At 41.9% G+C, this 27,707-nt stretch overlaps 1 protein-coding gene across 1 annotated transcript in view; it reads left to right on the forward strand.

Moving 5' to 3' along the window:
* The window catches only part of ttc27 (tetratricopeptide repeat domain 27), a 122,551-nt gene that overhangs the window by 51,328 nt on the left and 43,516 nt on the right, over nt 1–27,707 (forward strand). Inside the window, exon 9 of the mRNA XM_021610238.2 lies at nt 4,194–4,260. Within this exon, the coding sequence (XP_021465913.2) occupies nt 4,194–4,260 (67 nt within the window). The remainder of the gene's footprint in view (nt 1–4,193; nt 4,261–27,707) is intronic.

Below are 27,707 nucleotides of genomic sequence, written 5' to 3' on the forward strand. Positions count from 1 at the left end.
GCCTCTCCTCCAAGCTCACTGTGACAGATGCCAAGAGCATGAGCGGCACAGGAAGGGACAAAGAAGGGTATGGGTGGGGGGAGGTGGAGTGAGCGAAGGGTAAACTGGAGAAAGGGAAGAAGGGACACGGAGGGGAAAGGGGGTAGGTAAAGTAAAGGGAGAAAGGGTAAGAAAATGAAATGTAGAGAGGGGACGAGATTATTGTAGAGGGAATACTGTGGTCCAACTTCATTAGCTCTCATTGTATTGCGCGATAGGGGTGGCCCTTGCCCCCTGAGCATGGTGGGTGGTACACGCCCCCCCCCCCCCCCCCCCCCCTTCTGCTTTGTGTCCTCTTTTGGTACTCTGGTGCTTTGCCCCTCTCCTATCTGCTCCAGGGGTGAACCTCAGGGCTGTGTGCTGTATTAACCACACCTCTGCCTTGGGTTGGACACAGGGGGAGTATCCGGTGTTACTCATGACTCCTCTTCACCACTTGGCCGTCATCAATGTTACAATTGTTTCTCCTCACAAATTCCATCTCTCTGTAAATTCCCTGTACTTCTCTAGAGACGGTCGTATCAAAGAGCATCGCTTCCTTCTGCACCGCTTCCTTCTGCACCGCTTCCTTCTGCACCGCTTCCTTCTGCACCGCTTCCTTTTGTCCCTTCATTTCCCTCCCTCCAATGGGCTAGGCCCTAGAGGAGACTCCTGGCACACAGGAGCTCAATGACCCTATAGTGCAGAGTCAGTCTACATGTTGTGGGAATACAACCAACCCAGCTACACGTCATCCTCTGGGGCCACATTTTGATGTCTCTCTTTAATTGGGCATGTTTGAGAAGGCTGGTTAAGTCTTCATCTCGCCTCGCGCCTGTTAAGTGACTCAATTGTAGGCGTGGAATAATTAGCAAACATAATTCCGCTGGGCTGCGATAAAAATGGATTGACTGATCGTTGAAAATGGATTAACCGCTGGTCTCAGGAGGGGGATTGGTGTGGGTCATGTGAGGGGGTAGCACACCAGATTCCCGCTTATCTGTAACAGAATACTACACCCGACAACCCCTGTCGCCATGGTTAATAATTACTGAAACTCCCTGGAATTCTGTGCCATGCAGTTTTGGGGTAAGAGAAACCATCCTTTGTGATTTGAATAGCAGACATGTCATCTTTTTGAGTTTTCCCCTTTAGTCTGCTGAATGTCCAAGGATGCTTCCGACAACTCCCTTCTCTCTGTGGTCCAGTGACCATGCAGAACTGCTGAGAGGTTTTCAAAGCACTTTTTAAAACTCCACCTACAGTACCTGTATAACGCTCAATGTGTATCCCTTCAACCCTCCAAATGACCCTGACCAAATCCCTTTGTTGTCAAGAGGGATTGGTGTGCATGTTTAGGGTGTAGCCGTGGAAAGGAGAGGCGAATTAGCCACAAAACAATGGTGTGAAATTAGTCTTGGCTGGAGGGGGTCTAAATGTGGATGTCAAAGTCAAGTCAATTCTGCACGGTAGCATTTAGGCTTGTTTGGAGCTGCCCGCGCGCACACACTGACACATCCTCTTTAACGGCATCTGGTCAAACATCCCAGAGGGGAAAATAGCAGAGTGTAAAGGTGATAGTTGTTGTTGAGGAACCACTCTTGCCAGATTGAATGTCTGGCCTGTTATCTTTGACTGGGTTCACAGACCATCTTTTCATGGGGTGGAAAAGCGAGAGAAAGATGAAATCATTGTAAAACACCCAACTCCAATATATAAGCTTAATATAGTGCACCGATGCTGTGTTTATATCAAATACATTCCTCCCGATCCCTTTTTGAGTTTTGTTGCCATTCCTCTGACTTGATAAGTTGCACAGGATAAAAGGTCACATCTATGCACCAAGTCAAATGGCACAGATTCAATACTAGTCACGTGTGCATTCATCACACACACACACACACACACACACACACACACACACCAGTGTATACACAAGCTCGCACTCACATACTTGATACTGCACTTGTGTAGAGTATTGGGAGTCTACCACTTCCAGCCATGTGCTCCTCCTCTCCCCTACCATTCCCAGGCGTAGTGTATCAGCCAGTTCACGCCGTTCCACTGAGATTTGGGAATGTGACCCAGTCTGGATTATCCCTTCTCTTCCCTGGACTTGGGTTACTGCCATTCCTGGGGGCCTGGCAACTCCCAGTCACACCTGCCGGCAAAAAACAACAAAGGAACTAGATGTCAATGGCGCTGGCTGGTATTGGTTTCTCTACATACTGTATGACATTACCCAGAATGACTGCACCAGCCTGGCCAAAACCCACTGTTGCCATTCTCCATCCACCTCCTACCCATAATGGACCTGTGGACTACAGGCCTGGTGACAGAAAACAATTACGGACGGCAATTCTGTCATCAAATCCGTGTTTGTAGATCCCCCGTTAGTCAGGAAACCAGGGCCAGATCTTTCCTGTTTGTAATTATTCAGTGACTGTTCTAAAAGGTTTTAAGAATAATGTCCGTTAAAGATCTGTCCTTCATAAATGGGGAGTAAATATACCTTTTTAAATAAACAAACTGTTCTCATAGAACTTGGTGCAGCACCATTACATTGTCAGAAATTGTAAGTGTAATCAAAAAAGTTCAGTCAACCAAAGGACTAAATAGGTGAAATTGCTTGATTTCTTTGGTTAAATCGAATGTGGAAGAGGCAACCATAACAGCTGTTCAAAAGGAATGAAATATGTAAATATTTTTAGCTGGTTTGGCATGGTTCGTGATTTATCATATAAAAAATTCCTTTAAGTGACCGGATTCATTTAGTACTATTGAAGGGTTCCAAGAGAACCCTGCGAACTCTGTGGCTTTTCCACAGGTCACTCCACACACACACACACACACACACACACACACACACACACACACACACACACACAGAGAGATGGACAGCTCTCACCTGGCAGACTATGCTCAACTATGTTTAAGTGGGAAAATAATAAACACAATTTGTAAAGGAGTGCTGCTTATTATTGAATCTAATTTTCCTGAAATCAAAATCCTCTCTGGTCTGGAAAACAGACTCCCCTAACACCCCCAACTTGACTGCTCCCCACCTGCCAAAACCTGCTCTGGTTTTGTAGCTGGCCACAGAAGTTTCCATTCAGGCTTTGGTTTTCTACCTTTTACGGGTGTATCTCAGTAGTCTAAAATGGCTGCTTGACAAGTGAAAACTAATTCTTGGTAGCCATTCTCCACATTGCTTTCATTTTAGTGTTTTCATATCAGTAAAATGAAGGAGAGTAAACCACTCTCTGGCCCTCTGCCTTGTCTAGGTCACAGTGTGTTGTGCCCATGGGAGTATTGTCCACCTGCCTGATGCTGATTGGCCAGGCAGGCACATGGCTGAGGGATTGCAAAACCACTGAACTGTTAATCAAAAAGAACAAACGCAATTAATTCTGAAACCAATCGCCCCTCAGACGGTGCAGTGATGTACATGTAACTGCCAAAATAAAGGAAACCCCAATATAGTGTCGTATTTGGGCGTTGGATCACCATGAGCCGCCAAAACGGCTTCAATGCGCCTTGGCATAAATTATTGTCTGGAACTTTATTGGAGGGATGTAACACCATTCTTCCACTAGTAATTCCCTCATTTGGTGTTTTGTTGATGGTGGTGGAAAACGCTGTATCAGGCGCCGCTCCAGAATCTCCCATCAGTGTTCAATTGGGTTAAGAACTGGTGACATAGAGAGACACACACACACACACACCCTTAAAACTTTGAGATCACTTCTTCCAGCCATGGTAGCCAAAATAATTGGTAACTGGGCATTTTTATACATGACCCTAAGCATAATGGGGTGTTAATTGCTTAATTAACTCAGGAACCACACCTGTGTGGAAGCACCTGCTTTCAATATACTTTGTATTCCTTTATTTTGGCAGTTACCTGTAGATGAATGTTCTCATAGACTCGGGGACAATGAAAGCCCATTCTGTCATAGCACAGGCAATTCTGTCTAATGGCCAATGCACTGATGGGTCGTCAACGAAATGAACAGTAGCACTTGACTGTTAATAAATCAATACATAGGAAAATGAATCACGTTGGAACATCAATGTACGGGAGAACACTGTACTCAATAGGGGGAAGGCAGAGACGGGCTTGTATCTGATTTATAACTTCATGTTCATCAGTGTGTCATGTCTCTGTCTTGCAGCACTGATTTCCAGAAAAACAACCCAATCCATAAGCTGACTGAAGAAGAGCTCCTGGCCTTCACCTCAGTAAGTCCTGTCTCACCATGTTTAGTAGTATTTCCTCTGAAATGTTGTGAATGTCCTCAACTAAGAAACCTTGCTCCCTGTCTTCTCAATGGGACATTTTAGCTTTGAGCGGTCCACCACTTAAACCACAGCAAATGTTTCATTTTAAGTCTCTTACGTATTTGGTTCCGAGTGAAGGGGGGGCGCGAGATTCACAGAATTATCGGAATCTAAAATATGTTGGAGGCTAGTTTGAGGAGGAGCATGCAGGCTTGTCATATTGTCACCCTCCCTCTCTTCCCTTTCTCGTTCCCTCCCTCCCTTCCTTAAATGGGAGTCATGTCCCCTCATCTCACTGTTTCCTCTTAATTCATCCCTCCCCACAGCGGGCACTAGCCCCTTCCCCACCCCTCAGTGCTCTGCACATTCCCTGGCAATCTCCAGCATTCTCTATATACGGTTTGTGTTATGGCAGACGGTTGCCAAACAACCGTGATAGTTCCCTCAACATTTACACCTTCAATGCATTGTACCAGCTCCTTGTACACTACCTATGCTCTTACGTGTACTCTAGCTTTCTCTTTTGCTCCCTCAGCCTTGTCCTCTCCCCCAGCCTTGTCCTCTCCCCAAGCCCAGTGTCTGAGAGGTACGTAGCTGCAGGTGTGTACTGTTTTGGCTCTCTGCTCTCATCTGTGTTTCACCGCAGGGAGTTGTAAAGGAGAGGGACACAAGGGCCGTGCCTTGGCTGCTTTTGTTGTCATGGCTAGTTAATGTTTCCCCCTTTTTTGTCCACTGGCAAATCACAGAAGTGTGTGTGTGTGTGTGTTTCTGTTTGGAATCAAAGGATGTGGCAGGCATCAAGGCCTCAAGTTGCTGCTTCAATCATATCGTTTCCACATGGAACTCATCAGACCTGCTTTCTCCCTCTTTCTCTGTCCATCTGTTCTACCTGCACTTTTACAGCAAAATAAAGATGTATATTTTCCTTAGAGTAATGATGCCATCAAAAAAAGAAGAAATCGTAGCATTAAACAAGTTGCGTCAATGACCTTGAGGCAAGTAGGGTTCGATTTGCTTGTCGACCTGCACTGTGTCCTGAAGTAACATTTGTGATTAGTCTTGCTATGCCTTCACTCTTTCGGCATACTCATAGTGCACCATACCAAAAAAAAACAGCTCGGCTCCCAAGATATATTTACGGTAAATGGCAGGTCAACATTCAAGTTCCTTCATTGTGATGTCCTAACACCCACCTTGCTGCAATGTTGTCCACTACATTCCACTGAATTGCTTTTTTGGACCCATTGCAATGCAAAAGCAATGTCTGCAGTGTAGTGGTCTTGTATTCACTGTAAGTAATACAGTATTTCATTGTTTTGTTTAGCAGACTAAGGGCATTTGTAAAGTACTACCTTCTGCCTATATTTGATGCCATTCATAATTCACGTCACTTCGTCTCATAATGAATTACCTTCTCAAATGTGTATGGATGTGACTTATACCTATGGCTATGTTTCGAAATCTCCATCTTTATTACCTCCGTCAGTTTACATGTACTATATATTACATGCAGTAAGTCTACATGCAGGAACTTCATCCGCTATCCCTTTTAACGCTCTGACTGTGCAGTGGAAGTGAGACTGATATACTTTTACCTCTATATTATGGGATAATTTGCTCTATTGTTTGCGCTTGTCTTTGGTTTAATTTCCCCAGCTTTCCTTCATTTATTTCTAAATGATTCCCTTTCCCTTCACCACAGCAACAGAAAGGCGTTTGCACTCATTAGGAGTCCTCCATTGCCTATTATCTGGAAAAGAAGCACTGCTAACTCGGACCTGATTGAAGCATGATATCTCTATATCCTTGGGATGGGGAGAAGGGGCCCCTGTCTCTGGAGTTTGGCACTGAGCCGCTGCACTGAGGAGAATGTCTTAAACAAACAGGGGTTGATGCCATCTCTCAGCTTTACGTCTTGGAAGTGAATGGTATTATTACTGGAGCGGCTGCCAGAAGATACCTTATCCAGACTAAGAGGATGCAGCATCCCACCCACCGTCTGAACCCGTAACCTCCCTCTACCACCACTCCACTCTGCAGCCCCAGGCTCAGGTGGATGCATGGTTGTCCCATTGTGATGGGAAGCGATACTAATCCTGAAATTATCCCAAGCACTGCAGAGAACAGGGATGGGTGCGGTTTCTCACAGCTGTGGTTTTCCATTGCTGTAACTCTGGATGTTTTGCAGTTTTGGCATATGTTTCAAAGTCAAGTCAAACTCCTTTTTTCAACACCCATAAGCTTGTTCTGAGATGTTCCTCCACTTCAGAGACGTCATGTTCTGTAATCAGATAGCCTAGTTGGCCGGCCGAGCTAGTAGCCTTTGGAAGAGCTCTGTGAGGGTAGGGTCTATTCAGGGCAAAGACTGCTCTGGGCGGAAGAAACGTGACGGACAGGAAATTAAAAGCAAAATAAATAAAATAAAACAATTCTATTGAGGCTGACCCAGACGCTGGCATCGCCTGGGGCCAAAATCTCTTTTTTGCTGTTAAAGCTCAGTCTCTGGGGGGAAAAATCACTTTCTGAGATCTGTGAATTTAAACATTTGCTTCCTGTGAATGTGCGATGGCACATCTCAGCATCTGTATACTAGGTGACTCTTCTAGCCAGGCAGGGTAGAAAGGCAAGTCAAGTTCAGGGAATTGTGTGTCCCAAAGCTCTGGTGCTACCATCACTAGCATGTTTACATTGGCCTGGCAAATATTAGAGCCTTCTCGCTTTTCTGTACATTTTCTTCCCATGTATAAACCAGGTTAAAAGTAGTCGATCTCCGACTTCCTCTCTATACCAGTGGATTTAAACCTGTGGTCCGCGGGGGTACTATATGTGGTCCGCACATTTTTTAAAACTTTTCTTTCCCCCATCCAGACACAAGTTGAGTATACACTGTGTATAAAATATTAAGAACACCTTAATATTGTATACACTGTGTATAAAATATTAAGAACACCTTCTTAATATTGAGTTGCGCCCCCCCCAGAACAGGCTCAATTTGTCAGGGCATGGACAGTGTCGAAAGTGTTCTACAGGGATGCTGGCTAATGTTGACATCAATGCTCTAATGCGCCTGGCACCTACTACCATACCCCGTTCAAAGGCACTTAAATATTTTGTCTTGCCCATTCACCCTCTGAATGGCACACATACACAAACCGTGTCTCAATTGTCTAAAGGCTTTTGGAGTGCCAATTTATCTTACCATTTCTACCGATCTGCATGCGTGCCAGTTAGGATTTTTATATGCACGTTTTCGTTGAACAGTTCATTTCTTTTATAATAATGTCTTCGTATCTCAATCATTTTCATGTGACTAATTTTTCATGTCAAAGTCTAAATCCATATTATACAAATCTAAAAGTAACTTATTGCCATGGCAAAATAGCCTACATAAATACAACAAATTTAAACATTGCAGCCTGCAGGTAGAAAATATCCTGATACAAAATAAATTACATTGGCTAAGCATCACCTCTCTGCAAGGAACTTGAAACATAGTGCAATTCAGGCTGGACCAAGTTGATACAATCAAACTTGCAACATTGTATAGAATATTCTGAACATTCAGTTTCCTGCTCCGGACAGACACAGCTGTAGGCTATTTGCTCAAGGGATAAAAAGTAATCGGGTAGGCCTATTTTGACGTTTTCACAGGAACCTTTTCACTCTGAGATGTTATCGAGGGAGAGAGCTGGAAAGATTTTTGTTATAGTCTACATTGGTTAGCCTACAATTTGGGTGTGGATTATTTTGCTCTTCGCTCGCATTGTACAGCGCCATATATTCCTAACGGAAACCCTGAGGGTTTTGTTTTGACATTTTCTTGGAATAGGAACACTATAATATTAATCAAATGAATTAAGCTACATTTCTTACAATCAAACCCATATACTATGTTACAATTTTTTTTTTAAATTTTAATTCTCTCATACAACCAATATTAAAAACAGTCAAATGCTTCTCAAAGTTGCCCTTTGGTGGTCAAACTTGCACTAACTAGCATTACTGGCAACAATGGCTGACACCTAAATAACGTGCCAAAGAATTTTGCGGCAGCCCGCAAGCTGTGTTGCAGTACGACATAACATTTATAGAAAGAACCACTGAATTGTCATTCTGAATGGATGGAAAAACAGACGTTTGTTTGCAGTTTGAGGTGAAGAAAAACTTACTTTGAGAAGCTCCACAGTTCATTAGTGGTGGTGGTGAGTTACGACAATCAGAAATACTTTCAGATCCCCAAATGGGCACATTTTATAAGCCTACGTTTGCGCGCAGGCCAGGTAGCCTAGGTCGTCTTCTATGTGTAATCACGTGCGCGTCCTTACTCAACATTGACTGGAGCGCTACAAACAAAAGACAATTCATCAACTGACAACTTGTAAATGGAATGAAATACACAAACTTGTTTCTCAAGTGTAGCCTAGATTGTCAGAGTGGACATGTTTGCAGAACGCACAATGAGAACTGTAAAATACTGTAATAATAATATATTGGACGCCTTAACAGAAATTGCGGTAACCAGACTAATATTGTAGATTCTACATTATTGGAATTAACGGTAGATGTACTACTGGTGTGCCATCCCCGCGGCCTTCGCAATGGACCAGTCCACTCAAACAGGCGTGAATCAAGACTTGCCATAACTTTTTTAGTTTTTTGTTAACTGCTCGACTAAATTCTCGGTCGACTAACAGCCTATCGAACAAACAATTGACCAGACTAAATGTGGTCAGCACTATTACATTCACTGATAAAATTTAGTCTTAATTTGACCGCTAAGATATTTTGTTAAATTCAGCACCTCCACGAATGGTGGTCATAACTTCTGCTGGCTATTTGTTAGTTCCCGGAACGGAAATGGGTAGGGAACCGCTCACTGCTCTAGACCTTTTCAAGGGCATTTGACATTCCTATCCAAATGTTCAACTTGGCCATCACAAAGTCGATGCTTGATCACAAATTACCAGCAAGAGCAAAGTGTTATATGTCGAGTCCTGGGGATGAAGTTTCAAAGCATTGGATGAAAACTCCTATATACCATCAATGAATCCAGGAAAGTAGGTTTGGTGGTGATCCACAAGTGCCCAACATAGACCATCCACTAAACGGCCATTCTGGACAAAAATCAATGGCTTTTTGTCACTCGACAGATGACAGAGATGACTGCCACTTTACTGTCTCGTGTTTAAATTAATGGAATGTACTATTTTATGGGGAGGAGGGAGTCCAAAAATAACCTACCCATTGGTGCATGGCGGGAGGTGAGATTCATAATTCACCAGGGACACCGCTTTTTTCTCTTCTGTCAGATTACCTTTTGGGGGAGCGCTGGAGGAAACCGTAAACGATAGCGCAGCTGATCTAGCACTTCTGCTGAAATTAAACCCCAGAGACATTTTCACAGTGCTGGTCGTTAAGTGCTCAAAAGACCATTTTTAAAATGGTCAATTTGTAGGGGTCAGAGTTCAAATGTCTGCCAGTAAATGGAACTGCTCATAGTTTCTCATGTTATATGATGAGGAAGTATTCGTAAACTATGTGTATAGCTGGTTGAGTCGGGGTGTGTTATGCCTGAAGAGGCTGTAGTTTTCCATTGCAGGTGTCGACAAAGCTCTGTCGGGTTTGCAGAATTTCTGTCTATCATGAATTCTGCTCTGCGTTCTCATCCATATGATTACAATGCCTAACATACATTTGAATTTAAAGGTAAGTGCTTAGGATCTGCCTGTGTGTTGATATTGCATCCCAGCAATTTTAAACCTAACAAGCTGCAAGTGAGCAATAAACTGCATCATCCTATTAAGAAAATAAGAGGAGCATTGTCAGTTGCCTTGAGTTATTGGCAGTGGTGGAGAAAGTACCCAATTGTCATACTTGAGTAAAAGTAAAGGTAACATAATATATAATGACTGAAGTGAGTCACCCAGTAAAATATTACTTGAGTAAAACTCTAAAAGTATTTGGTTTTAAATATACTTGAGTATCAAAAGTAAAATGATTAAGCAAACCAGACGGACAGCCAGGGACACACTCCAACATAATTTACAAACAAAGCATTTGTGTTTAGTGAGTCCGCCAGATCAGAGGCAGTAAAGATGACCAGGGATGTTTTCTTGATAAGTGTGTGAATTGGACAATTTTCCTGTCCTGCTAAGCATTCAATATGAAACGAGTACTTTTGGCTGTCAGGGAAAAAGTATCGAATAAAAAGTACATTTTCTTTTGGAATGTAGTGAAGTAAAAGTAGTCAAATATAAATAGTAAAGTACCGGTACCTCAAAGTTAAATAGTTATTTCAAGTATTTTTACTTAAGTACTTTACACCACTGGTTGTTGGTAATACAGAAATGTTTTGCAAAATGAATTTCAGTGTGTAAAATTTTGTCATTATGAGGTCTGTAGTTATGCCCTTGGAGGTCCCTAGACCATTATTTGATACCTCCCATTGCAATATTACCCAAAAGGAAATGATCCAACAGGCCTCAGCCTGAGCACCACTCCCACCCCTATGGTGTCTGCTCAGCTCCAAATTTGATCAGACACTCCACATCCCCTCCTATCTGAGAATAGAAAACTGTGAGGGTGTCCTGGCCTGCTGCACTGTGCTGGTGATGTGTTCGATGTTCTAGTCCATAGCCCGGCTGGGTTCAACTGATCCCAACGTTGGCTCGGTGTGCCTGGACAGCCTTAATGTTTTTCCTCTCGTGTCAGCACTTCTTGTCTCTATCTGGTGACAAGGGCTTGAACTTCCACCCATGAGTGTGTTGTCAAGCTGAGCTGTTTGTCAGTGATTCACTTCTTATAATTGTTGAGGTTTGCGACGGGCTCTGTGGACCCATGTTTTATTTTCCAAAACTGTTTGAACAATGATGGCTGGCCACGTCATGAGGTCTTGAATTGGGTTTTTTCCCTGTTCCGGATCTCCTTACGCCCCCTCCCCCCCACTAGGGCTGATCTCGCTAACAAAGTGCAGTGTTGCCAACGGGCTCAGTTTTGTGATGCTTACATGAAATGTCAAACAGATGGATGTAAAAATAGACTGTTTTTTTATAGAATACAATGAACATATGGGCCAATTTGAGTATACTCTAAGGTCTGCATAAACATAGTGTGTGTATATAGGCCATATTACAACCTCCATAGGTGTTGATCAGTGACTGGTGGTTCTGGAGACCAGTCAACATAGGACTCCGATATCAATTTCAGCACAGCCTCAGAGGTCCTGTTGGAACTAAGTGATATCCTTTTCAAATGATGTGGTTAGAGCAACATGGGTTTGTAGCTAAATCCATCATGCACTGATCATCCCTGATCTAGCCTCCGAGAAATAGACATGTTCTCCTAAATAAACTGTTGTCAGAAGTAACATTGTCTTTTCGGTGGAAGTCATTTTTTTTTCTGCTGAAGGAAATATTTATCTGTCTCTCACGCCACCCTCCCACCCTTGGCCATATGCGAGTCGATTGGGGAGGGTAGAGCAAGGTAGGAGAGTGAGAGGTGGAAGCACTAATTGATAGGTGAGAAAGGGAGTCAGGCGGTCGCATCCGTCCTCTCAGGCTGAAGACATCTGAATTTGTCACATAGCCCTACAGTGACTTATTTTGAAACGTTGAAAGCGTGAAGGCCCTGTGTCTATGGAGAAGTAATTACTTGTGCTAAAAGCCTAAAGCTGCATTTGTAAACCGCCTCAATAGGCCACAGCCATTGATTTTTGTTTTTGGTAAATGAAATGTCGAGGCCATGGTGATAATTAACTTTTAATTGCTATTGGATTGTAAACATTTTTTCAGAAGTTGAATGACAGCCAAAGGCAGCATTTCAGCATGCCATGGCATTTCAAATGGTCAACTGTTTTTGGAACCGTCTTCAAGTTGTAAATGGAGGGAACGCTCAGTAAGTGCCAAATGATTGCTCACACCTTTGTCACGCATAATGCCTATGGTACTTGAAAGAGCATGCTTGTTCTTGGTTGAGTGGGTGGGGGTGCACGTGGTAGGGGTTTATAATATGGAAGTGTTGAGGGACCAGAGATGATTTGAGGGAAAACACCTGATTTACTATTTCTTTTCCTCCCATTGGAGCATCCCTTCCTGACTGTGTGACTGACTTGATGGGCCACCCCACTGTCCAGACGATGGGAGCGGATCATTGTTATACACTTGAGCATTTCCAAACCAAATGATTGTTCCATTATGAGGGAACAATACAAGCTTGTTAGAAAGTACACATGCTGTTGGGAAATTATGCTCTAGAAAGAAACCAAAGCTTTTCCTCCAGACATCAGAGGCAAATGAACAGCAAAACCAAAACAGTTGGTGCACCTCAAATGCCCTGCATGATAACCTCTTTTAAATGCATTTAACTTTTGTTTACATGGAGTGACAACTGCCATACTTTGATTTTATATACGCTCCTTTTGAATTTTTTTGGGGGAGAATGTGGCTGTCTAAAATAAATGGCCCTTTTATTCTGTCTGTGCAGTGAAACGATTTTATTTATTTATATTTTGGGGGGGGGGGGGGGGGGGGGGTTCATCGGTAAAATTTTATTTTATTTGTGTTAAGTTCTCTCACCGTCAGCCTGGTGTTGATGTCCATCCAGCCTTTAGTTCATCTGAAACATTGGGCTGGCACCAGTAATCTCATTGTTGCTGGAATCCTCAGAGCGTCTGCTGGCTGTGTGAGCAGGCATCTTCCCAGCCTACATGTGGATCCAGGAATCTGCAGGCTGGTTAGATGGTTGTCACATGTCTGGCCCTCACCATCGGCACACTACTTATGTTAGCTTCCTGATGGTTGTCTGTTAACACCAAGCTATGGTTCATATGTCTGTGTTTGTGACCGGTAAACTAATCTTTAACAGGGTACAGTAACCAGAGTGCCAAGACTACCTTACTTTTTTTTACCCAGATTTTTTTATTTTTTTATTTTACCTTTATTTAACTAGGCAAGTCAGTTAAGAACAAATTATTATTTACAATGACGGCCTAGCTGCCTGTTCAGGGGCAGAACAACAGATTTGTACCTTGTCAGCTCGGGGATTTGAACTTGCAACCTTCCGGTTACTAGTCCAACGCTCTAACCACTAGGCTACCCTGCCGCCCCAGATTGTGGTTATCAAATTCTTAATTGCTTGTCCACAATAATAAACATGTATGACATCTACTGAGCTAAATTATAAACGCAACATGCAACAATTTCAAAGATTTGACTGTATTACAGTTCATATTAGGAAATCATTCAATTGAAATAAATTCATTAGGCCCTAATCCATGGATTTCACATGACTGGGAATACAGATATGCATCTGTAAAAAAAGTTAGGGGCGTGGATCAGAATCAGTCAGTATCTGGTTTCACCACCATTTGCCTCATGCAGCACGACATCTCCTTCGCATAGTTGATCAGGCTATTAATTATGGCCTGTGGAATGTTGTCCCACTCCTCTTCAATGGCTGTGCGAAGTTGCTGGATATTAGCGGGAACTGAAATACGCTGTTGGACACTTCGATCCAGAGAATCCCAAACATGCTCAATGGGTGACATGTCTGGTGAGTATGCAGGCCACGGAAGAACTGGAACATTTTCAGCTTCCGGGAATTGTGTACAGATCCTTGCGACATGGGACCAACACGTGCTGAAACATGAGGGGGCGGCGGTGGGTGAATGGCACAACAATGGGCCTCAGGATCTTGTCACGGTATCTCTGTTCATTCAAATTGCCATTAATAAAATGCAATTGTGTTCGTTGTCCGTAGCTTATGCCTGCCCATACCATAACCCCACTGCAACCATGGTGGACTGTGTTCATAACGTTGACATCAGCAAACCACTCGCCCATACGATGCTATACTATCTGCCTGGTACAGTTGAAACCGGGATTCATCCGTAAAGAGCACACTTCTCCAGCGTGCCAGTGGCCATCGAAGGTGAGAATTTGCCCACTGAAGTCTGTTCCGATGCTAAACTGCAGTCAGGTCAAGACCCTACTTAAGACGACGAGCACGCAGATGTGCTTCCTTGAGACAGTTTGTGCAGAAATGTGTCATTTGTGCATGTGGTCTGCGGTTGTAAGGACGGTTGGACATACTGCCAAATTCTCTAAAATGATTTGAGGCGGCTTATGGTAGAGAAGTGAACATTTAAATGATCTGGCTCTGGTGAACATTACTGTAGTCAGCATGCCAATTGCATGCTCCCTCAACACTTGAAATATCTGTGGCGTTGACACAACTGCGCATTTTAGTGGTCTTTTATTGTCCCCCAGCACAAGGTGCATCTGTGTAATGATTGATCATGGTGTTAAATCAGCATCTTAATATGCCACACCTGTCAGGTGGATGGATTATTTTGATAAAGGAGAAATGCTCACTAACAGGGATGCAAACAAATTTGTTCCCAAATTGAGAGAGAGAAGCTTTTTGTATGTATGGAACATTTCTGGGATGTTTCAGCTCATGAAACATGGGACCAACACTTTACATGTTGCATTTATATTTTTCTTCTGTATACATTGTGATATTGCAGACAACTCAGTTAATACACCTCTGTATATTGAAGTAAAGTTTACCTAAGGCTGAATGTGACTAGTCTGGACACGCCAGTCAGACGCTCACCTCTGTCATGGACCACTGATGTCTTTGCTCTGGCTCACGTTCCAGGAATGAGCTGAAGAATGGTCTGCAATTTCAAGGGCCGGCTTAGGCTTCACTCTGGGGAAAAATCTCGGAAATCTATTTGGAAAGCCCAAGTCGGTCATAGAGAAACCAAGAACGGCCACAGAGGTTAATTTATTGCCTTGGAGTTGGTGGCTGTTCCACCGTAAATCTCCCCCGTCCGCTCCAGGCTGATGTCTTAACCAGAGCTGGCTTTTCATGTATATTCTGAAATGTATTTTATAGTTTTAAGTGGTTTTCAAAGTTTATTAGCAGATTAAGTTGTTGGTCTATGAAGCAAGTATATTTGCACATTACGTTTCTCAAACGTTGGTACTATTTTCATCAAGAATTTGCATTGGGCCACTCAGTCTCGATATGCAGTAAATACAGTTAAGATGTAACTCAGCCGTCAACTGTTTTTCCTCTGACACTTTTGTCAAATCTGAACTTTGATAGGGCCACAAGATGCATTCGGGAGGTTACATTTCCTCTTCTCGCATGTCGCCTTGATTCTGAACACCATGCCCAGCACCTCAAATTATTCCTCCTCCCTCATCGCCGGCGAATACCTTAAGCAGAACAAAGCATGTCCCCCTCGGTTTGAGCCAGGGCGTCTTAAGGGTTGTGAGAGGCAATTGGAGTGCGACGGCTGCCTTGTCTCTCCGAATTAAAAACTCCAATTGTGTGACGGTAGGCTGCTGCCCAACCCCAAACTTCCAGACTGAGACAGATACGTCGTCCAGTCAGCACGGCACTGAGGCCACCTCTCTGATTTGTCCTCCATTAAACCTGCCCTACAAGTGCACCACTCAACACACACTTTTCTGTAAAGTCATTGAACATAAATCAAAAATGAAAAGCTTTTATTGCTGCGGTCACTTCTGGTTTTCTGGCACCTTCGTGGGACCACCAAATGTTTAGACAAATCAGAGACCTGCAGTTTCAGCCTGACATTGTTGCTAGCCAGTGTCTTGTGATTGTGGAGATTCCTAGATTGCAGGCCTTTAAGTGGAGTTTTGAGCCAAATGTTTGTTCGGTCGAGCTTCACAAAATAGGATCGAAGGGATTTAAGATTTTTTTGTAGTTGGGTTCAAGACGGTCCGGATTAGATTGTCATGCCAGGGTATAATCATAGACTTTTATAGGGATGAACTGTTATTACACATCTCTTTATATTTCCTCATAGAACCACCTCTTTCCAGAACCTTTTTACAGTTTGCAGAATAGTAAGTTTACCTGCCCCCTCTGTAATGATCTGCTGTTATTTACTTATTTAGGGTAGGGCTGAATATTTTCTTGGTATTTTACAAATGTTCCACCCCCGAGAATAAATCCCTTTTCTCCCAGGTAACCCGACAGTGTCATTCTAAAAATGTCATGATTTGATCGGCATGAAAATTCAAGTCTGATGCTACCTGAGCCTGATGAGCCGTACATTACGCACATTTTATGAGCCCAAGCTGAAAAAATAGTGCCGTCATCCAATACATAGCTTATATATTTTACCTTTTATTTAGGCTATCGCACATTGCGCACAACAGGAAACATACAAGCCCATAGATTTAGCTTTTTTGTCTTGGGTATCAAGCTCCAGTAGGCTACTCTTTTTGATTGTGGATTGTGTTACGGTATTGTATTATGCACCTCGTTCAAACCATGAAGCTGGGAGAGAACATGCAATGCTGGTGCAGTACATGTGGGCCTACAAAGTTACAATTGTAGGCTAGCGAATTCAATTTTAATTTCAGAAATGTAGCCCATTTAAACATTTTACAATTAGTAGTCTGACTCATAGGCTACCTTTCATAATGTTTCTCCTAAAGTTGCACGGCATGTGTGTTAGCCTACTTTTTTCTCTCTCTCTTTTGGCTTCATTTCTTTCTCGCTTTCAACAGTTAAATGATTTTATTTGCATCATTGTAATGCCATGCTTGAATAATATAGGACTAAAATAAGATACAAGCAGCTTTTTTCCTCCCACTGCTCTTCAAGAAGATTGAATGGTTGTGTCTGAGTAAATAACTGCTATAGCCTACCGCGTTCTATTGGCTGCTGTATTTAACATTCAGCAAACAAGAGCTTGCATCTCTTTTCGAATAGTCTTCGTATAAGAAATGCACAAACATAAAAAAAAATACATCAAGCTTTTCTAGTGTAGCTGTAACTAGGATTCCAAGTGCTAGTGTTTTTTTTTATTTTGTTGTTTTTATTATTATGGAAAGGCCAGCAGAGCGCAGGTCTGTGTTGAGCAAGAGGCTAAAAGTTAGAAGCTTATGCATAACCCATCAGTCCTTACCAAAATACAGGGCTTTGCTTAATTGAATGTATTACCTGAAAGAGGTAGGCTAGGACTATATATATATATATCATTATTATTTATTTTGGATGCAGTTTGAATGGAATTGTGGGAGTGACAGTGTGCTCAAGTATGCACTGATTTAAAGCAATGATATTCGAGGGATAGCTGTTTTTTTTTTTTAACTCTGCAGCTGCAAATATATATATATATATATAGTAAAAAATAAAGAAAAACCCTTCAATGGAGTAGGTGTCCAAACTTTTGACTGGGACTGTATGTGTGTGTGTGTGTATGTGTGTGTATATGTATGTATATATATATATATATATATATATATATATATATATACATATACATATACATATACATATACATATACATATATATATATATATATATATATATATATATATATATATATATATATATATATATATATATACATATATATATATATACACACACACATACACACACACACACATACAGTCCCAGTCAAAAGTTAGGACACCTACTCCATTGAAGGGTTTTTCTTTATTTTTTACTATTTTCTACATTGTAGAATAATAGTGAAGACATCAAAACTATGAAATAACACACATGGAATCATGTAGAAATCAAAAAGTGTTAACCAAATCAAAATATTTTAGGTTCTTCAAAGTAGCCACCCTTGGCCTTGATGACAGCTTTGCAAAGTCTTGGCATTCTCTCAACCAGCTTCATGAGGTAATCACCTGGAATGAATTTCAATTAACAGGTGTACCTTGTTAAAAGTTCATTTGTGGAATTTCTTTCCTTAATGCATTTGAGCCAATCAGTTGTGTTGTGACAAGGTAGGGGTGGTATACAGAAGATAGCCTTATTTGTTAAAAGACCAAGTACATATTATGTCAAGAACAGCTCAAATAAGCAAAGGAAAACGACGGGAAGACGCAAAGTTACCTCTGCTATAGAGGATAAATTCATTAGTTAACTGCACCTCAGATTGCAGCCCAAATAAATGCTTCACAGAATTCAAGTAACAGACACATCTCAACATCAACTGTAAAGAGGAGACTGCGTGAATCAGGCCTTCATGGTCGAATTGCTACAAAGAAACCACTACTAAAGGACACCAGTAAGAATATACTTGCTTGGGCCAAGTATCACCAGCAATGGACATTAGACTGGTTGAAATCTGTCCTTTTGGTCTGATGAGTCCAAATTTGTGATATTTGGTTCCAACCACGGTCTTTGTGAGATGCAGAACAGGTGAAAGGATGATCTCCGCAGGTGTGGTTCCCACCGTGAAGCATGGAGGTGTGATGGTGTGGGGGTGCTTTGCTGGTGACACTGTCGGTTATTTATTTAGAATTCAAGGCACACTTAACCAGCATGGCTACCACAGCGATACGCCATCCCATCTGGTTTGTGCTTAGTGAGACTATCATTTGTTTTTCAACGGGACAATGACCCAAAACACACCTCCAGGCTGTGTAAGGGCTATTTGACCATAAAGGAGAGTGATGGAGTGCTGCATCAGATGACCTGGCTTCAACCAAATTGAGATGGTTTGGGATGAGTTGGACCGCACGGTGAAGGAAAAGCAGCTAACTAGTGCTCTTCATATGTGGGAACTCCTTCAAGACTGTTGGAAAAGGATTCTTCATGAAGCTGGTTGAGAATGCCATTTTGAAGAATCTAAAATCGATGTTTTTAAGACTTTTGGTTACTACATGATTCCATGTGTGTTATTTCATAGTGTTGATGTCTTCACTATTATTCTACAATGTTGAAAATAATAAAAATAAACAACTTGAATGAGCAGGTGTCGTCTTTTAATTGGTACTGTATATATCTTTTTTCTTTACAGTTAAAGTAAGGTGACCCCTGTAAGCCAGATGGCGATGTTTTAAATTAGATGCACAGTCACTCCTTATATTAGCCTACTGTTGCATAGTCTATGCTGCAGCAAAAGTATGCGTACCTGTCACAAGGAAAAAAGTTACCATGATAAGATGGTACATGCATTGTGGACTGCTCTCCATAGATGCGCTGTCTGTCCCCACCCCAAGCGTTGATTGATCATGCAGAGAGAAGGCCGTGGAGAAACCAGATTTAAACCTCTCATAATTCAACAGTTCCATTTCACATCATGCTGTTCACAGAAGTGTATTGTAATTTACCGGTTTCTCGCTGTTATTTTTCCCGCGATAAGGGAGTGGGCGGTAAAATCTCGCTGTTCATCCCTACTTCCTTAAAAAAAACAAATCTCGCTGTTCATCCCTACTTCCTTAAAAAAAACAAATCTCGCTGTTCATCCCTACTTCCTTAAAAAAGACAAATCTCGCTGTTCATCCCTACTTCCTTAAAAAAGACAAATCTCGCTGTTCATCCCTACTTCCTTAAAAAAAACAAATCTCGCTGTTCATCCCTACTTCCTTAAAAAAGACAAATCTCGCTGTTCATCCCTACTTCCTTAAAAAAAACAAATCTCGCTGTTCATCCCTACTTCCTTAAAAAAAACAAATCTCGCTGTTCATCCCTACTTCCTTAAAAAAAACAAATCTCGCTGTTCATCCCTACTTCCTTAAAAAAAACAAATCTCGCTGTTCATCCCTACTTCCTTAAAAAAAACAAATCTCGCTGTTCATCCCTACTTCCTTAAAAAAAACAAATCTCGCTGTTCATCCCTACTTCCTTAAAAAAGACAAATCTCGCTGTTCATCCCTACTTCCTTAAAAGACAAATCTCGCTGTTCATCCCTACTTCCTTAAAAAAAAAAAATACAGAGCAACAGCAGTCCAATGTTCTCATGAAGTCACTGATGTATTGCGGATTTATTTTATTTGCCGTTATATATAAAGGATTATTAAAGATGTAATGTAAGAAAAGAGAGAGCCGGAGAGAGACTGCTACGCTTTGCGGAATGCGTGGGTTGTCGCTCTTGCTGCTGCTAGTGAAATTTGCTAATAGACGCGATGGCTGTGAGTTAATGTCGGATTTGATTCATTCGGGGTAGCTCTGACATATGCCCACTGCTCTGTGTTCGCACAACTGTTCTACTGTATATCTGACCATTTAAGAGAGTGCTCATCATTTCACATGGCTGACTTGTGGTGAGCATGCGGGCCCTAAATTATACAAAAGTGCCATGCATCACCAAGATGGATGGGTGCTCCTCATTGCTGATGGAAGAGGTGAGTTCTCCTCCCTTACAATGTAAAGTGCTTTGAGGTCCAGTGAAAGAGCTATCTATACAATGCCATCCATTATTATTTTCATTATAGATTAGAAAGCATCTTGGTTACAGTATGTTTGAGACTGCTGAACAGCATCAGGGATAGTATTGAGAAATTTCCCATGCTCATGTCTGGCTGTTCCCTAGACTTCTGAGTGTCAAAGGAGTTGGCATTAATGCTAGACTATTATTTCATAAGTCTTCAGGGCCAACACAAGTAGATGATTTTAGGGGAACATTTGGAATTCTCAGTCAATAGCCAAGAACTGAACTTTGCCTTTGATGTTTGTCTATACTCACAGCGGGTCAAGTTCACCAAGTTGGACGGGCTTTGAAGGTAAACTTGAATGTGCTGTCGTTGGAGGCTTGGTGCTATCTATATTTTTGGAGATGTAGCTTTCTGGATTACTATTTTGTGTCCCTTTTTAAAAAAATCTTTCTTAGTCCTTAACAACAAATTAGTTGTGAGTAAGCTAACTCTGAATGCTAGTCCATTTCCACAGTGTACATGTCAATATAATTGCTTGGTCACCTCACCAAATAATCATTTTGGTTGAGCGTGTCACCTGTTTGATCTATTCTAAATATTTTCTAAACATTGAATACAAATGATAGAAGACATGAAGTAAATCAGATCAAGTTATGCTGCTAGTCTAAAGCCAGTCTTTGTCAGTCGAAAGCAGTACTTAAAAATGTTTGAGATCTGTCTTGCAGCGTGTGGAGGGGCGTTGCCGCCAGGTGCACCGGTGACCATGGTCTGCTCATTAAGAAGGGACACTCATTACTAATTTGGGGCAAGGAGTTTCTGCTCTAGTCCAAATCTTTTAAGTATTCTGTATGTACATGTCTGCATCGTACAGGTTGAGTGAATGTATCTAAACTCTCTTATTGTAGAATAGTTTACTTTGCTAAGTGTTTCCTTTCACCTGGTCTCTGCCAGTGACTGGAGGGTATAAATGATTTGGTGTAGAGCATCATGGGTGTTCAAAACTGCCGACTGTCTCTGCAGGAGTTCGTAAGAGTTCTGAGCCCTAGGGGCTAGTCAGGCTGATCTTCAGTCTTTATATTTCAGATGTCTAGTCTATCATTTTCATTACTTTACTTTGAGCCTTGTCCAGCATCTTGTTGGATGAGTTTTACATTTTGTAAATACCTGCACTTACTCCAAGAGCCTTAAAACATAAACCATGCACTGGATCTTCTGTTTCCTGCATCGTTCACCGACGCCAGACAGCTCGATCCATCCTTGGCAAGTAGGAGGGCCTACCATCCACCCTTACAAGTTGTTTTTATAGTGTCATTGCTCTCTGTTTGCTATCCGAGGCCATTGACATGACCCTATTAAAATGGACCAAGATCTTTTCAACCATTTCTCAAAACGACTGCCTTCTTCCCCTAGACTGCATTACTGTCACACACCTATAAACCAGGGTCTGTTTGCATCACCTACCTTACTGCTGCTTGGGAGGCAAATCAGTACCATGCATCCAGCTGCGGCGTTAGCGCGCCTTTTGAAAAGGCTTTAATTAAGGTAATAACACAACGCAGGCTGCTGAGCAAGTCCCCTCGGTTTAGTGCTTTGGGTTCCTCTGCAGACTCCCCAATGGGCCTGGGTCTCTGGCCAGCTGCTCCACCATGATTTTCATCTTTTGGAGTTCGCAGACCGGTGATGTAGTGTGAGGCGGTTGTCCAAGCAAGCTCAGCCAATAACACGGATGGATCTTCATTTGAAACTGCACTGCCTTACCCTATAAATCCGTTTGCCATTACTCTTCAACTCCAATACACACACACACCTACATCTTTTGGTCAATTGATATGATGTACTATTCTGCAATTGTTGTTTGTGAAGATATTCTAGAATGTTAATATAGATTGATATCAATTTTTTTTCAGGCTGTTCCTGGACAATACTGACATGCGATTCATAGCCCATGTTGAGAAGATGCTCTAAAGCCCATTGCTTGTTTGTGATTGGTTTAACTAAACATTCTGCATCATCATTTGCTTTTAATTATCCAATGATTTATGGTTACTACCTTCTAGCGGAAGGACTGCATAACAATGACTTCTCTGTTGTGCTAATGTCCCATTTGAATGCCATTGTGACTTGTTTACCATTTACAAACCCATTTTGGATCGTGATTACTGTTGTTCACCTTGCACACAACGTAGTTCATGGTGCTTTATTCCTGCATATTTGTTTGTTGCTGCAACTTTATGATATAAATCAAATGCAGGCCCATTGCCCAACAAACATACGACTCAGAATAGTCTATTCTCTACAAATGACCCAGGTAAAACATGTTTATAGGCATAGCCTTATTAGCATTTCAGGCAGTTAATCATTTTTATAAACAGTACTTTGCAGTTTCACAGGTGTCATCTTGGTTGAAAAAAAGGAGTTTGATCATGTGTGGCAGTGTGATAAAGGTCATTGAGGCTTTGTTACACCAGTGAAGCAGTGTTGGTGAGACATATTGTCTGACCTCGCTCTCCCCCCTCCATATTACTTTACTGATGAGCTTAGATGATAGAGACAAGATCGCGCAAATATGGGAAGGTGGGAAAAGGCTTCTTAGCGGCCACATTCCACCAGGCTAGCACCATGATCCCAATCACACAGCCGTGTCAATGCAGGTCACCTCCATACTGGAGACCTCATGACCTTAGGTGGGTAGGGGCAGTGCAGTAAAAAATGTGATTTGCTTGGTTTTTTGTTTCCACACTACGGTTGAAATAACACTGAAACTGTGAAAATTCTGATAATGCTCTTTTAGTGTAAGACCTCTGCTATCTGCCAATCAGGGCTGTGTATGTAAATATATTTACATTTGTATCAACACGCCTACACGATCAGACTGAGCATTTTAATAACAAAAGCAGGCTCTGGGTAATAAATGATCAAAAACATATATTTATTTTCATGAATTACAGGGATGTTTTAGACACAGTGACGACATCAAAAATACTGCATGGGGGCAATAAAGCCTTATCTGAGATGAGACAACTTTACAATGGCGATTTAAGCTTACCTTGTATATCTGATCTTGGCTTGAACAAAAGGAAAGGCGAAAAAACCATTCTCTTCTGTCCATTGGCTTAGCTAGCGTGGTCCTTTCTCATTTTCTCAGCCTTTGTCAACCAACATAGTCAATATTAGGGCTTCCTGGGTCACTGACATGATATATTATTGAGTTGATTATTGTTGGCAATGTATTAAACTTACATACTTGGACTTTGTAATATTGCAGCTTGTACTGTACCAATGAATACAACCCTGCATGTCTGTGATCTTAATCTCTAAGGCCGCTTTGACACTGTTAAAAGCTTTAAAAAGGGCCAGTCTTATCCATTTCCTGTCTGGTTTTAAGGGTGTTGTGTATAACATTTATGATGTTTTTGTCATGATCCCATTCCATATTAGTGATTCTGCAATGGTAGTGCTTCCTTTTGAGTTTGCCAGATATTTATTTTTGGCAACTGTTCTTTAGAGCCACACACACCCTCAGGTCAGTGTCAACAGTGTTTTCCTGATGTCAGCAAACTAAGCCTGGGCGACATGGCCTAAAACTCATATCTCAAGTTTTTTCTAACATATCGGCAATTCACAATATTTATCTAGATTTTTTTTAATGAACGTTTTCTCTAAGATTTGTTGTACAACTTAAAGGTAAAATCCACTCCATTTAAAACAGTTACCAATAGTCTAATGAATTCAGAGTTTGTGAAATGTTACCTAGGCTGAATATATGCCTTCCACAACCATAATGAAAATAGTTGTACATAGTTGTACCTGCTCCTTTTTTTAGACATTCTTTTTGCATTCACTGAAATGGCTTTCAGGTCTGTCTATAAAAAGGCTATTTTTTGTTACACGTGTAACCAGAGCCACGCATAATGCACATTCGCTAATAATGCAGCAGGCATTATATTAATTTAACACAGGTATTATAAACAATCTCTCAAGCAGAAGCCTACATGCTAGTGAGTAGCCAGCTAATATTTATATTTCAAGTTTATCTAGGGAAAATTTCACAAGCTCTGAATTCGGCTAACAAGGCAAAAAAGTTAAATTATTATGAACACAACCTGTTCTCCGTCTCCAACTGTTTGAACAGCATGCTAGCCTGTCCACTTCGTTCAGATGTTTAAATCACGTTGCATACCTTATTTCTCAGAATGAGAACGAGTTGCCAGTTCCTTATATAATAGTTTTATGCTTATTGCACATTTATAAAAAGACTAAACAGCTCGTATAACAATCTTTATTTGACCAAAATGCTGCTAGCGATATGTGGTACTGTAATGCGTGATAAACTGAGCATTCATTTTCCAGAATTCATGTTTATTGGTACATCCATTTTAGTAGTGTCTGCTTTGCTCGAAATTTGAGTTGAAACATGAACAAGGTATGGTTTGAAAAGTTAACTTCTCTATTACACTAAAATGTCTCCATCTGTTTCGGTGTCCAATTCTGTTGGACCAAACCTCAAATGCAAATAGCGAGTTGAAACCGTTTGTCAGAGAGGAAGAAGTGATCTCTCATCTGCTGTGAGTGGTAGGGGGAGGGGCTCGGGAGAAAGAGGCAAAGTGAGATGTTTCACTTTCATCAAAATCTGTCCAAAATAAGCTCAATGTGTTTCTATGCGCTTATTTTAAACCTTGTCACCTCCCTTCCCGCCTCTGGGATAACCACTCCCATGCGACTAGACTGGGCGTCCGCCATTTCGCGGTCTAGTCAGCATTTGGCGACCACACCAGACGTGATCAGGACACACAGGTTGAAATATCAAAATTAACTCTGAATCATTTATATTAATTTGGGGACAGGTTGAAACATTCATGGCAATTTAGCTAGCTAGCTTGCTGTTGCTAGCTAATTTGTCCTGGGATATAAACATTGGGTTGTTATTTTACCTGAAATGCACAAGGTCCTCTACTCTGACAATTAATCCACACAAGGTTAAACCGAGTTTGTTTCCAGTAATTTCTCCTCCTTCAGTCCTCTTCTTTGGACTTCATATGGCGGTTGGCAACCAACTTTAAGGTGCATTACCACCAACAACTGGACTGGAGTGTGGACCTCAGTTCATCTTTCAATCACCCACGTGGGTATATGCTCCTAAAAACCAATGAGTAGATGGGAGAGGCGGGACTTGCAGCGCATCAACAAAAAAATTTAACGCAGACTTTCGTTGACACGCGAGCAGTTTTGATTAAATGATTGAATAACATGTATGTGTACGCTTGTGTACGTAACGTGAGCGCTGTGGTCAGCATGTTAGGGTGGAGATATGAGCATCTCGTCATTATATTCAGATCTCTGGTGTAAATGGGAAGGTGCACAGCAGGAGCTAACGAGAATAGCTCAAATAGATATGTGAACAAGCGGAAATAAACCCTCGTAAAAATACAGAACCTCGATTCTGCGATACAAGCATTTGGAATATCACGCAAAAACATCAATTAGTATGAATCAAATTAATTAGATATATCGCCCAGCCCAACAGCAAACCCGTGGGAGTTATCATGTAGGGGCCAGGGCTGGAAATAGGATTGATACGTTTGTCAAACGACCCAGAAAGTGTTTTTCTTATATCGACAGATGTGGCAGCCTGACTTGTTACATCACGTAACTCAGTAAAGGCAGTCTACAGTGAAATCATGGCTGGGATAGGGATAGGGTTTGCTGTGTTCTGCTAAATGCCGATCTCCAATCTGTCCTTTGCCGCCCACTGAGGGTTACTGGGAAGGGTTTCGGGAAGTGGTTGAACTGGAAGTGTTACCATAGTGACATGGATATGATGTGAGTGGAGGCGGGAACGATGTGGGAGGAGGGTGACTACATCTTACATTGCTGTTTCTCTGGCCCCGTAGGAGGAAGTCACTTTGTGATAATCGTCTCGCAACTTGGCGAGGGGGAGGGGGGAGAGAAAGAGAGGAGAGGCTTCCCATGGGGGTTCTGTTCTAACTATCGTAATTTAGGTATTCACTATACCCCTGTCTATACACCACGATACTGATGCCGCTATTATTGTATTTCTTACCTTCTGTTTTCCATACATCATACTGCTGTACTGTTCAACCCATGGGCTCTGGTGATATGTCTAGTGGAAGATGGGATGTCTTGCCTTGTTTTTCTATCCCAGGCTGATTTCGATCAGGTCTCAAGTTCTGACATGGCGCAGAGGCCAGACACTGTATAGCCAGGGGAAAACACATGTTGACTGCTCAGAGGAAGTGAGCTTGTGAGAGACGAAAATATCCATTTGCTTTGCAGCTAAATATGTCACACATTGTTCCTGTGTGGAACTTTTACTGATCTGCTTCTTCCCGAATGGGTTATTATTATACTGAACAAAAATATAAATGCAACATGCAACAATTTCAAAGATTTTTACTGAGTTACAGTTCATTTAAGGAAGTCAGTAAATATAAATAAATTCATTAGGCCCTAATCTACGGATTGCACATGACTGGGAATACAGATATGCATCCGGTTGTCACAGATACCTTAAAAAAAAGACAGGGGCGTGGATCAGAAAACCAGTCAGTATCTGGTTTCACCACCATTTGCCTCATGCAGTGCAACATCTCCTTTGCATAGTTGATCAGGCTATTAATTATGGCCTGTGGAATGTTGTCCCACTCCTCTTCAATGGCTGTGCGACGTTGCTGGATATTTGCGGGAACTGAAATACGCTGTTGTACACGTCAATCCAGAGCATTCCAAACATGCTCAATGGGTGACATGTCTGGTGAGTATGCAAGCCATGGAAGAACTGGGACATTTTCATCTTCCAGGAATTGTGTACAGATCCTTGTGACATGGGGCTGTGCATGATCATGCTGAAACATAAGGTCATGGCGGTGGGTAAATGGCACGACAATGGGCCTCAGGATCTCGTCACAGAATCTGTGGCCATTCAAATTGCCATTAATAAAATGCCTTTGTGTTCGTTGTCCATAGCTTATGCCTGCCCATACCATAGCCCTACCATGGGGCATTCTGTTCAAAATGTTGACATCAGCAAACCGCTCACACACACGATGCCATACACGTGCTCTGTGAGGCCGGCTGGACATACCGCCAAATTTTCTAAAACGATGTAGGAGGTGGCTTACGGTAGAGAAATGAACATTGAATTCTCCTGCAAGTGGTCTGGTGGACATTTCTGCAATCAGCATGCCAATTGCACGCTCCTTTAAAACTTGAGACATCTGTGGCAT

This window comes from Oncorhynchus mykiss, chromosome 1 (assembly GCF_013265735.2).
Source record: "Oncorhynchus mykiss isolate Arlee chromosome 1, USDA_OmykA_1.1, whole genome shotgun sequence".
Classification (NCBI taxonomy): domain Eukaryota; kingdom Metazoa; phylum Chordata; class Actinopteri; order Salmoniformes; family Salmonidae; genus Oncorhynchus; species Oncorhynchus mykiss.